This window comes from Plecotus auritus, assembly GCF_963455305.1.
Source record: "Plecotus auritus genome assembly, chromosome: 2".
Lineage (NCBI taxonomy): Eukaryota > Metazoa > Chordata > Mammalia > Chiroptera > Vespertilionidae > Plecotus > Plecotus auritus.
In genome coordinates, this window is record NC_137771.1 from 203,777,230 (window position 1) to 203,794,531 (window position 17,302).

At 43.0% G+C, this 17,302-nt stretch overlaps 1 protein-coding gene across 8 annotated transcripts; it reads left to right on the forward strand.

Annotated features, from left to right (window-relative positions):
* The first annotated feature begins 1,096 nt into the window (after nucleotides 1–1,096).
* B3GALNT1 (beta-1,3-N-acetylgalactosaminyltransferase 1 (Globoside blood group)) lies at nucleotides 1,097–17,032 on the forward strand. 8 transcript variants are annotated; one of them, XM_080655769.1, is made up of 6 exons: nucleotides 1,097–1,405; nucleotides 2,660–2,733; nucleotides 3,387–3,477; nucleotides 6,268–6,363; nucleotides 13,012–13,107; nucleotides 14,066–17,032. In XM_080655769.1, the coding sequence occupies exon 6, from the start codon at nucleotides 14,098–14,100 to the stop codon at nucleotides 15,091–15,093; it is 996 nt and encodes a 331-aa protein (XP_080511895.1). In that variant the 5' UTR covers nucleotides 1,097–1,405; nucleotides 2,660–2,733; nucleotides 3,387–3,477; nucleotides 6,268–6,363; nucleotides 13,012–13,107; nucleotides 14,066–14,097; the 3' UTR covers nucleotides 15,094–17,032. The 8 variants fall into 8 exon arrangements, with proteins under 8 accessions (XP_080511895.1, XP_080511892.1, XP_080511897.1 ...); XM_080655766.1 differs by lacking the exon at nucleotides 1,097–1,405 and adding an exon at nucleotides 1,538–1,704; XM_080655767.1 differs by lacking the exon at nucleotides 1,097–1,405 and adding an exon at nucleotides 1,830–1,986.
* Nucleotides 17,033–17,302: the final 270 nt, after the last annotated feature.

Sequence of the window (17,302 nt, forward strand, 5' to 3'; positions counted from 1 at the left end):
ACTTTGCTTCAGCTTTACTGAAACCCCAGCTACACTTCTTCTATGACTGGACTAAGAGAAATGGGACTTTGGAAACGCAAATAAAAGTTACTCATTTTGCCGTGCAAATCTCAGAAAATTCTTTTTCTTAAGGTATCATAAGGACTCCACCCCTAGAACCCCATGGGGAAAAGCTACCCCCCAACCCCCCGCCCCGAAACACACACTTTGTCTGATAGCAAAACCACTGATGCCACCCACTGACTTAGACTGGGGAAAAAGGCCAGACAAATCGAGAAAGAAAAACCCTCTGAGATACCTGGCCTAAACTCTTCACCAAGTCAATGCCATGAAACAAAAAAGGTGGAGGATTGTTCTGCATTAAAAGAGAGCATCATAAAAGCAAATGCAATGCGTGCCTCTTCATACAACATGTGACTTTTTTGACAACTGGAGAAAGTTGCATAAGGACTAGAAATTAGATGCCATCAAATTATTGAACTTCTTATATGTGATTAAGTTTCTTTTATGACTGCATAGAAGAATGTCTCTATCTTTATTCTTCGGAAATGCAGGCTGAAGTATTTAGGAAGGCATTTATGGAAAATGTTAAGTTATACAATATTGGAGGCCTTTATTAAACGGGTGTTCACTGACCTACTCTTTCAACTTTTAAAAAAATATATTTTTATTGATTTCAGAGAGGAAGGGAGAGGGAGAGAAAGATAGAAACATCAATGATGAGAGAGACTCACTGATCAGCTGCACCCTGCACACCCCCTTCTGGGGATGTGCCCTTGACCAGAATGGTACCCGGGACCCTTCGGTCTGCGGGAGGACGCTCTTCTAGCCTCTGAGCCAAACCGGCTAGGGCTCTTTCAACTTTTCACACAGTAATGCTGGAGGCAAGCTGATCACCGACCCACAGCCAAGTGGCCAGGAGGGGGAACTGTTGTTAGATGGCACTCCTCCAGGGTTTAGGAGAAAGGAGAAGTATTATTCCTGGATCAATTCAACCACCTCCACCCACGCTGAGAGCCTCGCCACTCCGCCCTCCCAGGGAGCACTACGTAGATGGTGACGACTCCGGGTGGGGCTGACCTTCGTTGAATTCTCCAGACCAAAGGAGAGTTTCCCGAGAGGCATTCCCAGACAGCACGGGACTCCCTAGGACTCCTGTTGCAACACCAGACGATTGTCACCCCGACGTATTCCCACCCTTCATTCCCCATGGATTCTAGGAGGCGAACGCGCATTTCTTCTGAAAGAGCCAAGAATTTCCTGTTTTCTCCTTTCCGTAATAGTTCTATGGGGATTATAAATAAGTAAATCCCCCATGACTGCCTCTAGCTTGTGGCATTTACGCAGCTTTGGAACTTTGCAAGGAGACAAAGGGCAGCGAGTCTGAAACAAATCTTTGCGTGAGGTCCGCCACGACACCGCCCGACCTCTGCCATCCTCGAGTGTAAATGCATACCTAGTGCCACGGTGACGGTGCTTGGCGATGGCGAGGAGCGTGAGAGCGCGCCCCTGCCAGCGAGGAGGGCTGCGGACCACCGGCCACGTGGGGCCGCGTGGGGCCGCGCGTGCGTGCGTGCGAGCGAGCGAGGGGCTCGGGCCCTGCGCGTGGTCTGAGCGCGCCCGGTAGCGGGGAGGGTGCGTGAGCGCGGGGCGGGAGAGGCGGCCGCCGCCTGCGCACGAACGGGGTGCGCGCCTCGCGAAAAAGTGAGCCTGCGGCGGGGGCTGGGGCGGCCCTGAGGCTTTGAGACCCCGGGGCCGGGTGGCGGGCGTGGTCTGGGGGCCCTCGGCGTCCCGCCTCGGGGACGCCCGGAGCTGAACAGCGAGGCTGGGAGGAGGCTGGGCGGCGCCGCCCACTCCGGCCCTGTCGGGAGCGCGGAGAGTAGCCGAGCCCTCGGGCTGGGGCCTCCGCGACCAACAGCTGCTCGAGCCCGGCGGGCGCGGGAGGAGGGGCCCGGCGGCGCCCTGGGCCAGCCGGAGAGCGCCGGGGTGCGTGGCGGACTGGGGATGCGTGGCGGACTCAGGCCTCGGCTGCTAGGAGCACGCCGTAGGCCCGACTCGGCTCCGGGGCGCAGCCCCAGCCTCTCCGTAAATCCGGGCGGCTCCGGCGAGGAGCGGCGGGAGCTGGGCGGCGGGCGGGTACAGGGGGCGTTGGCGGCGGCGGCGGGGATCGGACGGAGAGGGGGTTTTGGTGGCCGTGGATCCCCAACAGACCCGAGGCGAACGCATTCCCAACGCGCAGGGAGGGCCCAGGAGCCGAATTGTGGGAGGGCTCTTCCTGGGGAGGGGTTGGGAAGAATGTGGAACTAAGGAGGAGAATGGGCAAATTGGGCAGAGACCGGAGGAACCCCTAGTGGTTACGTGATTTGTAAGAGGCGATCTTAACGAGTATATAAGGCCTTTCCAAAGAAATCTTAAAGGTGCAACGGAGTCGCACTTTCCCACGCAGTCAGGAGTGATGCCCGCAGCAAGCACGGGTTGCCTTCTGTAGCCCTTCTCTCCCACTCCTCACCGCTGGACCAGAAGGGAGATGGGCCCGGCAGAGGCGGCTTTCCTTTCTTTGTGTATTTTGCACATCGTGTCAGCGTTTGGGAGGTGGCTGCTTTGGCAGGAAGAGCTACCACCAAGGAACAGATGACCCATGCCCCTTTTTTGTTTTCAGAGGTAAAAGGGTTGAGTTTGCAGTCCAACTGGGAACAACTTTGTGTCAGCTTTCCTCAGACGGCTAGGACAGAGGTAGGGCGCTGGTTTTGTGCTTTCAGAATCTGGTTTTTGTGTTGATGCCTGATAAAAGCGCAAATTGGACCTGTATCAGCCTAGAGAAGGGAACTGTTTAAAATTGAGGGGTAAGAGTCGATGACATTTTTCTGCTAGACTAGAAAGGCTTATTCAAATGAATGGTCAGTAGGTAATTCCAACCCTGAAAATAAAGTCCATCAATACAGTGGCTAAATATAATTCCAGATTAGATGCGTGAAGTGATTTGTGAACAAGAAGGAAGAAGAGAGGATCATTTTTCCAAAAATGAAGTGTCGATATATAATAATTTGCTCCCATAGCAGCTTGCTAGGTATAGAACATTGGTTTTATTTTTTTAAATATATATTTATTGATTTCAGAGAGGAGGGGAGAGGGAGAGAGAGATAGAAACATCAATGATGAGAGAGAATAATTGATTGGCTGCCTCCTGCAGCACCCACACTGGGGATCAAGCCTGCAACCGAGGCATGTGCCCTGACCAGAAATTGAACCCATGACTTCTGGTTCAATAGGTCGATCGATGCTCAACCATGGGGCCACACCAGCCAGGCTAGAACATTGAATTTAGATATGGTAGTGCCCAATGTTGTTATGACTCGGCTGTATTGTTTTTCTGTTCTGTTCCATAGTCCCCAGCAAATCTGTTTTCATTAAAACATGGAATACAGAAAACAACAAAGAAGTTCAACTAGTGCTCTGGTCTCATCTGAAATTCTACAGGTAAGTTATTCTTATTTTAATTTAGAAATTATCCTGTGTATGTAAAATTGACATAATAGTCTCCTTTACAAAATTTTAAGGATCATTTACACAGCTACAAATTTTGTTATATATTCTAGTATATTTCTTTCCCCAAAGGATTTGAGAAGGTACAAGAGTTAGTTAAGGTCTACTAAATCATTCTGAAATATTTTTTTTTAAATGGAATTATTATTAAAATACCATAGTACCTCAGGAAAATTTAACTATAAACTTAATTTGGAGGTTATAGTCAACTTCACGTTCTGACTCAATTCTCTTTATCCCTAAGAAAACAATCCAGTGGATACTTTCTTCTCTTTTCTTTCCCCTTCCAGTGATTTGCCTTTTCTGTCTGTCCAGTCTCCAGCTCTGTTCTGTCCACCATTGGATGATATAGGTAGAATCCCATTTTAGGAAATACCGTTATCCCTTTCACCAGTATATAATGTCTAGGACAAATGTACTATTCTGTTGCAGCTCTAAAAGCTATCATTGCTCATTGTTGCTCACAGTGTTGGTGGATAACCATATTTCACAGCTCATGATTGAAGTCAAATGTGTGGGGTCAAACAGAGTGTCCTTAAATGACCTTATACAACAGATGCATTCAGAAGTTGCAGTTCACTTAACAGTAAGCTCTTTGGCAAATATCTCTTTTGGGACTATGAACAATGGTTTTAATAAGAAGTTGCATATTACAAATATTGATTTGTGTTTGGCACCAGAGCTTTTGACACATTGTGAATTTGAGGAGAGGGTAGAAGAGGGTATGGGCTAGAAGCATAGAGAGGTGCAGGGGCCACATCTAAATATGGGAGGTCATCTGTAGGGTAGAGCCTGGAGAGGCTGCAGAACAGAAGATCTGGCTTCATGAGCTTGTACCACTTGAAGCTCTGATAATTAAGGAATAAAAACGGAAAACTAGAGTAGATGATCAGAGTTTACCATTCTGTGTGTGTCTGACCCCGAATATAGCTAGTCAACCAGAGAGCCAAGGCCTTTTGTTGTCCCCATGTGACATCCACAGCCCAGGTTAATAATTATCAGCTCTGCCTACCCTCCAGGAACCATTTCACTTAGGAAACACCTTACCCACGCTAGGACCCTCTTCTCAGTAGCCTGGCCCTTTGAGGTCACGAGGGAACATAGAGAAGAGACTTCTTAGGACACTTTATTGATGTTCTAAGGCAGTGGTCGGCAAACTGCGGCTTGCGAGCCACATGCGGCTCTTTGGCTCCTTGAGTGTGGCTCTTCCACAAAATACCACGGCCTGGGCGAGTCTATTTTGAAGAAGTGGCGTTAGAAGAAGTTTAAGTTTAAAAAATTTGGTTCTCAAAAGAAATTTCAATCGTTGTACTGTTGATATTTGGCTCTGTTGACTAATGAGTTTGCTGACCACTGTCCTAAGGCATGCTATTTCGTGTGGTTAGAACAAACACTTCCAGACCAGCATCCTGTTTTATAAACAAAACTAGAGGTCCAGCACACAAAATCGTGTGCAGGTAGGGTCCCTAGGCCTAGCCTGCGATCAGGGCCATCTTCCGCCCACTTGCCAGTCCCCAGTCCCGCCCCGTTCACCGTGGTTCCCCATTCGCCATCCTGCAATTGGAACCTGCAGGTGGGGGGAGGGACCAAGAGGTTCCACCAGCTCACCAGTCCCCAGTCCCGCCCTGCCCCGCTGCCATCCACCCCGGCTCCCCATTTGCCATCCTGCAATCAGAGCCTGTGGGCTGGGGAGGGGGTGGTAAGGGGAGGAACCGAGAGGTGGTCAATGCACCTCATAGCCACTTGTCGAGCGGTCATTCTGGTCATTACACCATTATGGTTGCTGGGCTTTTATTATATACTGGAGGCCCGGTGCGTGAAATCGCGCGAGACCCCAGACCCACCTCGCCGGCAGGACCCCAGACCCGCCATGCCATGAGACCCATCAGTGCACCTCCTGGTGACGTCATTTGGTCATTATGGCGTTATGGCCACTGGCCTTTTATAATATAGATGACTGTATTGGAGCATAGCCATATATTGACCTATAATATATAACCTATATATTAATATTGTCTGTGGCTCTGTTTTTACTACAAAGGCAGAATTCAGTAGAGACCATATGGCTCACAAAGAAAATGTTTGCTGTCTGGCTTTTTATTTATTTTTTTAAATTGCCCACTTCTGGACTAGAACATAGAATTTTGCTAAACTCCTAAGCTGTGCTTAGACAAGTCTATGGCCACCTACCCTCACTATGACTGAGGACTCAAACCATGTCTCTTATCTGGAACTGTATTTGGCTACTATTTTAGTAACAGACTTTGTTTTCAAAGATGGAGTTACCCACTTTCTAAGATAAAAAATGGTAATTGACTCTTACCTCTTAGTATTAAATGGTTCTCTAAACTGACACTGGTCCTATAATTTGCACATTAATTGAGCATCTACACATTCTGAGAGTTGCAAACTCAGCTCCCCGCCATGGAGGCTGCCCACTAATTTGGAGACATTTGAGGAGGGAGGTCTCCCTTTATCTTCTCCAGGGGAGCTTTACTCATTACATTTGGTGCACAACTTGGAGATAAGAGCCTTCCTCCTCACTCATGGAGTGCAGCAACTTGAGGGCAGGGTTTGCCTGTCATCTTCCCCATTGCAGCCCCAGCTTCTGACACCTATCCAGTGTACCGAATGAGTGAATGAAATGTCCTCCAATTGGTAAAGCTATAATGCAACAGCCTTCTGCTGTTCTGCCTGATGGGTGTGATCTTTGCTCTGCTCCAGTTTTCCTAGCTTCTCCGGATCCGGCCATCCTGTTGCCTCTTCCCGCAGGCTGCTAGTCATGGCATTCTCTCAGACCACCCACGCCTGAGTGCAAAGGTAAATCCACTTTTGCTCTACTCTTTGCTCCCTGCCCAGGAATCTCTAGAGGCTGTAAGATCGGATGTGAGGCTGGGCTCTTCTGTGGCACTGTGCTCTGGAGAAGAAGCACAGCATTTGGAGGTGGGCCTGAGTTTGGGCTCCAGGTCTGCCTGTACTTGGACTGCACAGGTCTCTGAAAAATGGGGTGATTACACTTATTTTACAGTATAGTCACCGTGCTTTGTAAATTGCTATAGAAGTGATACAGACTTAAGCCCAAGCCCACAGTTCCTTAAACAAAAAACCCCAGTTAAAATCCTAATATGCATTCACATTATTAAGAGTGGTTTTTGTTGTTGTTGTTGCAAGATAGGGCAGAAGCAAAAAGAAAATTGCAGCTGAATTTTCCTTCTCAGGTTTTGCTACTTTTGGCTGCTCCTCATTTTTCTTAGCCCAGAGACTCTACACAGCACAATCCCAGAAATTTATAAATATTCCCACATATTATTATTCCTATAAGGAAGTACATTGTCTGCAAATAGTACATATGTATATATGTATCCATGTATATATACATATATACAGTGAGTGGCCAGATTATTATGATCTCTGAACGCATAATAATCTGGCCACTCAGTGTGTGTGTGTGTGTGTGTGTGTGTGTGTGTATATATATTAGAGGCCTGGTGCATAAATTCGGCATGGGTAGGGTCCAGCCAGCCTGGCCACGGGGGGAGGACATGGGCGGTTGGCCGGCCTACCTGCTGGTTGAACTCCTGGTCGAGGGGACAATTTGCCTATTAGCCTTTTATTATATAGGATATAACCTGAGTGGCCAGATTATTATGCATTCAGAGATCATAATAATCTGGCCACTCAGTGTATATGTATATTATATGTATACCAGGAAATCATGTCTTTTTAAAATATGATTTTAAAACTCCACGTGTCTTCTACTTCAACACACCAAGGCAGAAGGCTTTTATTTTAATAAGACTTGCATGAAAGACATTCTCCCATATTTCTCAGAATATACCTAAAGGTAGTACTGATGCAACCAGCAGGGAATCCAATGGCAGAATTGGGAAGTGGTGATGGAGTATTAGGTATTTATGCTCACCATCTACTTAAAACTGTGTAACAACCATGCATAGTTGTGCTTAATGGTGGTTTGTTTTTTTGTTTTTCTTCAATTCAATGAATACTTCAGATTCATTCTTAAAAATTGAACAATGTTTTTAAGTTACATAAAACCTTTTCCATATACTGCATTTTAAACATCAGTAACGAAGTCATGGAATCTTGGAGTTGGGAGAGACCATAGAGGTTACCTAAAATTACTTGAAACTCAATGAGGAATTAATTTCTGTAATATTCCTGCCAACCACTTGAAGATTTCCACTGGTGAGGAGCAGTCCGTTCTAGAAATCTATATTTTCCCTCTCACTAATTTTTATCTTTGGGCTTCCATTTGCCTTCTGGAGTTAAAACTCACATATTGTTCAAAATATTTGAAAGCATCTACCATGGCTTTTCTAAGCTTTTGTTTTCCCCAGACTAGAACATCCCCCAGTGCCACTACTAGTCCTCATGGAAGACGATAAACCAAATGCATAACCAACGACTTACCTTCCTATGACTTACACCTAACTTATCGGTGGTCCTTTCAAAATGGAATATATGTGTGTGTGTGTGTGTGTGTGTGTGTATATATATATATATATATATATATATATATATATATATATGGAATGGATGAAGTAAAAGGCAAGTTCTTTTTAATGCAAACCTTTGTCAGATTAAAGCGTATTTTATTTTTAAGCATCATTAAATTAGGTAAACATAATAGTCACAGTTCACTCGTTCAATAAATGCAAGGTGATTCTCTATTCTACATCCAGCTGTGTGCTTCAAAGTAAAAAGAAAAACATAAACCTTATCAAATATGCACAATTCTTACAGTAGGTTGATGCCACTTGAATACCTCACACCTCCATTTGAAAAGGCTAATGTGTTTTGTTGTTCCTCTCCAGTGGCTAGAAGTACCTATTGTAGGACTTTTGACAGTGCACATCATACCTCGAAAAATAATGTCATTCAGCCATGGGAAGACTGTAGGGCAGGAGGAAGGGTCATGCGAGAGGGGAGCCTGTGTGTGTTGGAGGATCCCGAAAAGTCCGCATTTGGCTTTGTGCACCGCCGCCGGCGGGTCCCGTCGGCTTCTATGTTCAGGATAGCAGAACAACAGGAATTTTAAGATCCTGGAAGAAACATAATCTGCGGGCTCTAAAAGAAGGCCTGCTGATTTGGAGGGGGAAAGTGGATGGATTAGGATTTATTTGCCTGTTTAAATGTGTTCTAGAGCATGCACTATCCTGTAGGAGACATTGGAGCCGGCAGCGGGGTTTGTCAATAGAACGAATATGAGCAAATAAGAGTAAGTTATGAAGCATATAGTGTGGACTTTAACAATAGCAGTACCATCTACTCAGCCATCACTGTGTGCCAGCCCCATCCTGCATGTTTATATGTGTTACTTTATAAAATGTAGTTTCTGATTTAGGAGGTCTAGGGTGGGGCCTGAGGGTCTGCATGTCTAACAAGGTCCCATGCACTGCACTTCGAGGGTCTAGAGCAGCATATTGGAGTCACCTGGGAAGCTACCTGACCCTCACCACCCTCTGAAACTCCGAGGTAGTTGGCCCTGTGTATAGCCTGGTGTCAAGTTTTTCAAGTTCTCCAGGAGATTATGATGTGCAGCAACGCTTGAGAACCACTGGGCTAAAGAAAGAGACAGGAGAGAAGTTGTGCAACATCACCTGTTGTTTGTTTCTGATATACTCAGTGGTCAGAATGGTAGAGTTTTGTATTGCTTTGTTTCTGAATTAATGTGTTTAGTTTGAGAAATTTTCCTCATGTATTTATAAGAAAAAGGACATGATTGATGTATGTACGGTACTTACAAGCACATTACCAGGCCATTTGCATAATATTCAGATATCTAGCAAGCACCTACTATGTGCTAGGCACCAGAGATATGGCAGTGAACAAGGCAGGCAAGGACAGGCAGTAAACAAGTAGACAAAACCTTTCAGGTAGGGTTAAATGCTAAGGAGAGGATGAAAGATGTGACAGAAAATAAGGGCTGGGGTACTGCTTGAGATAAGAGATTCGGAAGGACTCTCCCAAATGACATTTTGCTGAGACCTGTAGCATGAGAAGGAGCCAGCCTTTTCCAGAACCGGCTTGTGAGTTAAGAGGAAGAGCAAGTGCAGACTCTGCAAGGGTGGGGAATATATACATTACATTTGCAATTAGAAGCATTCTTGTATATTTTTTAAAATAATTAAATTAGCTTTCCCTTTGCAAAAAATAACATCTTTGCATCCCAGAAAAGAATTCCAGGTCATTCTGGTTTAAATAATGGTACCATTGCAGTGACTCTTTGTTCTGTTTCTCTGGAGTACTTATTTTCATTTGAACTGAATCCCCCAGGTCACTCTCCCCTCCCCCATTTATTTCCTAGTGCCCAGCATGTTTTTTTAAAAAATATATATTTTATTGATTTTTTTACAGAGAGGAAGGGAGAGGGATAGAGAGCTAGAAACATCGATGAGAGAGAAACATCAATCAGCTGCCTCCTGCACACTCCCCACTGGGTATGTGCCCACAACCAAGGTACATGCCCCTGACCGGAATCGAACCTGGGACCCTTGAGTCCGCAGGCCGACGCTCCATCCACTGAGCCAAACCGGTTAGGGCCCAGCATGTTTTTGTTACAAAATAAGAAGGTCTGTATTTACATGACTGATTAGTTATTAACTATTACTGTTGTTAACACTTCAGGTTTCAGGTTTTGAGAATGGGAATCTTGAGTCTTTCTGTTTAAAGACTGTGATGCTGCTTTACTGTTTCTATCAAGATTCAATGGTTGCAAGAAATTAAAACCCACTCAACCCAACCCTGGTCAAGGGGTGGGCAGCAGACTCCCTAGGATAGGTAAGAAGGGAGTGGCCAAGAACTGAGATCTGGGGTCCTGTTTGATTTTGTCTCCCTCACTTACAAACCTGGGACTTTGGGCAAATCACTGACACTCCCCAAAAGCCTTAGTTTTCTTTCCTATTAAATGCAAACAGTAAAGGTTTTAAAAGTGCCTTAATTTGTAGGCTCTCTTGAACATTACACACCACGACTGGGAGACCCAGGGCCGTCATGTCACGTAGACACCTGCCAACACCCATTGCACACAGTAACTAGATATGCAAAATGACTCATTGGATTGCCATGCTTTTTTAATGTTTCTGTTGAAGTATAATAAAGTTAGAAGATGAATTATCCAAGTAGACACATCTGTAACCACAATTTAGGTCAAGGAATAGAACCATCAGCCCAGCCAGTCCTGTTCAGCCTCTCCCAATGAATATTTCCTCCCTCTCCCTAGAGTCCTCAATTCTAACACCACAGATTACTTTTGCCTGCTTTTCAACTTTGTGTGAATGGAATCATGATGTCTCTTCTTGATGTGTCTGGTTTCTTTAGCTCCATGTTATCTTTAAGAGATTCTCCATGATGTCATGTGAGGTTGAAATTTGTTCATTTTCATTTTGTGTAATGTGCTATTATATAAATGTATTTTTCTCTTCTACTGTGGGTTGGCTCCAGGTTGGGGCTGTCATGAAAAGTGTGCTATTATGAACATTCTTGGGCATATTTGGGTGTCCTTATATGCATACACACTGTTGAGTGTTGTAGCTAGGAGTGGTATTGCTGTTATCATAGGGTACATAGATGTTCAGCCTTAGTGAACAACACTGAAAATTTTTCCAAAGTAATTGAACCAATTTGTCCCCCCACAAATTTTTTTACTCTAAACTACTCTTAAAGTTTTATTTATTAATTCACAGAAACTAGTTTCTTAATTCAGTGATTGCAATGACGTTCTAGGACACGCTTTCCCAAAGTATGGAATTCTTCTAGTCCTGCCACAGACTGAGAATTAACGTGGGTTCTTTGTTCAGACAAATTTGAGAAACATTGCACAATATATACTCTTCTGAGAGAATGTACATTAACATGAAAAACTCTGAGGAACCCTCCATTCAAAATTAATGGTTTAAGTTTTAATGATTTCTAATTCTTTTGCCCCACAGAGCCCTTTTGAAGCTAAAACACCTGTAGTTAAGACATAGACTCAGCCTGGGATTGGACTGGGGAATAAGTTCTGGCAATCACGGAGGTGCCAATGACTTGTCTGGGAGGGTGGTTTCCTGTGACAGCCTTGGCACGCTTCATAACCTGGAAGCTGACGTGCTCTGTCTCTGGAGGTTTTCTGGGCCTTTCTGTTAGCTGAGATGTTTTTTCAGCTGTTAGGGATCTACCACCCAATCAACAAGTAATTACTGGCAGCTGCTGTGTAGCCAGCATTGCACTAGGCTTGTGGGATAGGAGAGGATGTTTGCTTAATGTAGATGATGTGGAATCCAGTTGGGGAATGCACGTGTAGTTACATAATCATGAGTTTATCTTTAATAAAATGGAAATTGCTTTTAAATTATAATTTATATATAGTTTATTTCTTGGTAGTGATATGTGACATTATTATTTACGATGTCAGTAATACAATCATGGTCTACTTCCCTGTTGGCCTCTTTCTATTTTTGTTTGTCGATGTTTCAGGGTCTTCTTCCTGTCCCTCCCCGGGGATTTGGGATTTAGAACAATGTCAGGGTTCACCGAGCCCACTGCTCAGCTGGCCCAAGGAGGCCTATGCTGGGAGACCAGCTGCCTGTGATCCCACGGCAGGGCATGAGTCCATCCCAGACCTGAGGCCAGGCCAGTGTGAGCCCCATGACATCCTAGTGCGTGCATCCATCCGCATGCCTTTGTGCCATTCCACTTGGGAAATTGCTGAGGGCCCCTGAGCTGACGGGGCAATTCATCTTCTCCCCACAAGCCTCGGACTAACTGAGTTAGTGTTGGGATGCTTGGCTTGTAGCTGAAGAAAGAAACTCTGATGAAGTGAAATAACTTCCCCAAGGGGCACACAGCCGTTAAGTGTTGCAGCCAAGATGTAGGGCGGGCCATTTAGCTCTGATATCCAAGCATTTTTATTATGCCTTTTCTTCCTTTTTTGGGATAAATTTCAAATACAAAGAAACCTATAAATACATGAGAATGCCTCTGTTTCCATCACCCTGAATGAACAACTATTTTATAGTATTTGTGGTTAGTCTCTTTTTTCCCCTTTTCGCCACACGCCTCCTTCATTCTTCCACACCGACACCCACACTCCTGAGTGTGGGAGGTATCCCTGCAGTCACTTTACAAAGTAGTTATGGGAACAGAATTAAAGATAGGATACAGCAGTGTCACTTAGAAGTGCCGTGTTTTACTTCCTGTAGTGGCTCCTGAGGTCTCTACGGGGGAAGTAGAACTGTTGTATGGGGACATGAGACACCAGCTGATGTGAGAACTTAGATAGAGATTTTAAGTCTTGAATACCAGCCACCCTCTTCCGTGATGAAGTCAGGAACTCTGAATTCTGTAGACCAGCAGTATTTTTTTTTAACTTTTTATTTCACGTTATAAATCTTCCTTCCCCTCTTTGACCTCCCTAGTCCCTTGACCCATATGTCAATGCTGTTACGTTTCTTATGTATGTTACAGAAATTTCAAGCATTCTGACTACCGCTTACTACTGAATGTTCAATTGGTAAAATTGAAGGTCTTCCACTCACCCAGAAAAAAGAAATCTAGAAGAAGGTAATAATAGAAATATATTTATGGCTTTGAAACCCCCTTCAGGTAGTAAGAATTCATCAAGATTATTTCTTTAGAATGATCCCCTTTGACAGTAAAAATCAATTTAGAGACACAAATAGGATGGAAAAGATGCCAACGGTAGAACACAGCTGGTGATGGCAGCCTCTGTTGAATAACTAACATTGGCCACATACTTTGCACATATTAGCACTAATTTGCACTTTATTAACATCTTCAGGATGTAAAGAGGAGGAAGCTGAGGCCCCAAGAGGTAAACAACATACACGTTGGTAAAGGAAGGAGCTGGGCTGTAGACCCTGGTCTCTCTGCCCACCTGTGTAATAGGAAGCCAAAATTCTGTTCTGGCCAGTCCTTGTGAGGCCTTTCTGCCTTTTGGACTAATAGTTCCTCTGCTTTTTGTTGCTGCTTTATTTTCTTCGTGGTCCCATAAGCCGTAGGCATCATAACCACAGTCCCATTTTCACATTTGGAAACCGTGGCTTATGAAATGCATGTAAGTTAACTTTTGTAATGGGATTTGCGGTTTTGAGTTTTCCCCATTGTTGAAGAGTAACAGGCCTCCACTGCCTATATGCAGTTATAAACGACTCCCTTTACTCGGGACACTTTCCTTCCGTTTGCCTGAGGCTTGTTAAAATACGCTGCTTTGTTAGAATGAGACACATTGCAACAGTTATGTATGTGAAACAGGAACTATTAATTTTCCAAAATAATCAAGATGCCCCTTTATCTTGATGTAAAAAGCTCAACTATATTTTTGGTTGTTGGTATCCACTTATTTACAATTAAATGAAGTTAATAAGATTCGGGTTAGGATTTGGGGGTTTGCTTGGAGCTTTGTTCTCCTGCTCTTTCTCCTTAAGCAGATAATCAGATACCGTTTGAAAACGTGTTTTGGTTGGTGGATTACTAACCTGGTCTCTGGTCAATCTTCCAGAAGCTGAGCCTCGTGCTTCTGAACTGCTGTGGATGGCCCTGGCTCTCTTGACCACACTCCCCAGTAGGATGTCACTGAGATCCCTCAAATGGAGCCTCCTGCTGCTGTCACTCCTGAGCTTCCTCGTGATGTGGTACCTCAGCCTGCCCCAGTACAACGTGATAGAGCGTGTAAACTGGATGTACTTCTATGAGTATGAGCCCATTTACAGGCAAGACTTTCGCTTCACGCTTCAGGAGCATTCAAACTGCTCTCATCAAAACCCATTTCTTGTCATCCTGGTGACCTCACACCCCTCCGATGTGAAAGCCAGACAGGCCGTTAGAGTTACTTGGGGCGAAAAAAAGTCTTGGTGGGGATATGAGGTTCTTACATTTTTCTTACTAGGCCAACAGGCTGAAAAGGAAGACAAAGTGTTATCATTGTCCCTAGAGGATGAGAACCTTCTCTACGGTGACATAATACGACAGGATTTTTTAGACACATATAATAACCTGACCTTGAAAACAATTATGGCATTCAGGTGGGTCAATGAGTTTTGCCCCAATGCCAAGTACGTCATGAAAACAGACACTGATGTCTTTATCAATACTGGCAATTTAGTAAAGTATCTTTTAAATTTAAACCAGTCAGAGAAGTTTTTCACCGGTTATCCTCTAATTGATAATTACTCCTATAGAGGATTTTACCAAAAAGCCCATATTTCATACCAGGAGTATCCCTTCAAGGTGTTCCCTCCCTACTGCAGCGGGTTTGGTTATGTGATGTCCAGAGACTTGGTGCCAAAAATCTATGAGATGATGAGCCACGTAAAACCCATCAAGTTTGAAGATGTTTATGTTGGGATCTGTTTGAATTTATTGAAAGTGGACATTCATATTCCAGAAGACACAAACCTTTTCTTTTTGTATAGGATTCATTTGGATGTCTGTCAACTCAGACGTGTGATTGCAGCCCATGGCTTTTCTTCCAAGGAAATCATCACATTTTGGCAGGTTATGCTAAGGAACACCACATGCCATTATTAATTTCATGTTCTACTCAAAACTTAGAAAGGGACAGGACACTTTGTGGGAAGCATCAGAGTTGGCACTGTAATGGAACACTCATGAGAAGGTCACTGTGTTGGCTTGCTCTGAACTGAAATTCATGACGAACCCATAGACTAGAGACTACAGGCTTACACTTTACTTGTGTTATATTTTGACAGAAATCAAATCAGGCCCTTTCAAGATGATATTGAGAGGAATTAAACAAAGTCTTTTGTTAATAACAGGACCAAACAATTGGAATATATCATTCTGTAGACTAGAACTTCTTAAAGGGGTTTTATTGAATTATAAGCTCATTAGTTCATAACAACAAAGCAACGTGGAGCTCTATTTATTGAATAGTCTAGTCAGTTAATGGTTTTGTGTATCTCTTATGTGGATTACCAATTTTAAAAATTTATAGTTCTGTGTAAAAACTTAGAGTTATACCAAACTATTATCTGTCTTTGGTCATTCAGCAGGTACCTCAAGATGTTGCAGTATTTCAGAGTTATCAATTATTTAATATTGCTTAGAAATTTTTGAGTGTTTAAATGTTATGTTTTTTTCAATACTGTATAAACAGAATAGTGAATTACCCTTTACATTTGAACTCTTTTCCAGTTACTTCACTAATGAGTTATTGATAACTCCATTAATGTAAAGTCATTGGTCATTATTGTGTATCAATAATCTCTTTAACTTTGATAAATATTTTAATGTGGTAATATTGAGAAGAATGAAAGGAAGAAAATATAAATTATTGTCTTGTTTTTAAAAATATAATCCCCAGTGTTTTTAGATGTCACTTCATTGGTCTCATTTTCTACCTGGGAATTAGGATTAATATAGAATGCCAGGCAATATGTTTCCTTTGGGAAAGGACTCCAAAGGCAAAAAAGAAAAGAATCTGATGGTCAGAATACATTGAAAGGAATGTCGTTATTCTGGTACTTAAGTTGCAAAGAGAAGACTAAAGATTTGAGTTACATTACTAATCTCCATGTGTTTTCTCATTAGCAATCAGTTTGAGAATAAAGAGGAAAAAAACAATGCTGCTCTATTGTTATTAGTTTCACATCAAGAGGAAGCCCTAATGTGTGGTCTAAAATCAAAGCTGATTTTCATGTCATGTAGAAGTATATTTATTTTTTTTATGGAAGCAGTGATGTCTCTTTTGTTGGATCTGTTACCAGTAGATGAAAGAGGAACACTTCTTCCCCATATTCTTGGGATTGTGCAATTTCCTATTATGACTGACATGGGACAGTTGATTCCTTATTTCTGGATTACTGATGGCAAGCGATCAAATCCTTTGGCAGAAAATATAAACTTGAAAGTTAGATCTTGTAATACACAAATATTTGTAATTCTTCTATAAGAACCAATTTCAATTAGAACTATTGTAATTTGTGATTCTCTATAACAAGGCTATTTCCATTTCCCTGTTCTCAGACCTGATTCAGTCATAATAAAATCAATTCGGTGAGGTGGTCTATGGAATCAGTCTATACCCTTGTCAATCCCTATTCATATAGGAGTCACTTTCTTTAAGACAAATGGTGATTATTTTTGTGGCATGATTAGATTTAATTAATTTTGTAAATGTTTATATTGTTTGTGAAGCTAACACAGAAGTTTTTAAGAGAACTTTTAAAATAAAAAAAATTTCTCTTCACTTTAAAATAAGACCAAAACAACAACAACAACAACACAGACGTAAAATGTGAATAATTGCCAAATTTCAGAAAATTGTTCCTTCTCAACTAGAGATTGGTGCCTAAAAGATCTCGAAAAAGTTAAATGATTATAAAAATCAATATGAGGTTGTGTCATTACATTTTTTGTTTTTAACTGCATGTTTCTTTGTAGTTAAGCTTTCAGGTAAAAAAAAAATTAGTCCTCTGTGTTATTAAAATCTTAGCCTCTGATGTTTAACCACATAAACAGCATTTTTTATTTTAACTCATAATCAAGTTTAACACTGGAGCCTAATCTTAGGCTACTTCCTGCCTGCCACAGCCCTGCCAGTCCCATGTCTTACACATTCTTTCAGCTTCGCTCTTCCAGTTTGCTTGCCCACAAGCACTGAGTTTGTGACCCCTCGCACATTAGCTCTTGCCAGATTATGCTGCAAGAACAACTCCCAGATCTCAGAGGTTGACACTGTGTTTTCTTTTTACCTGCATTGCACACCACTGGTTGC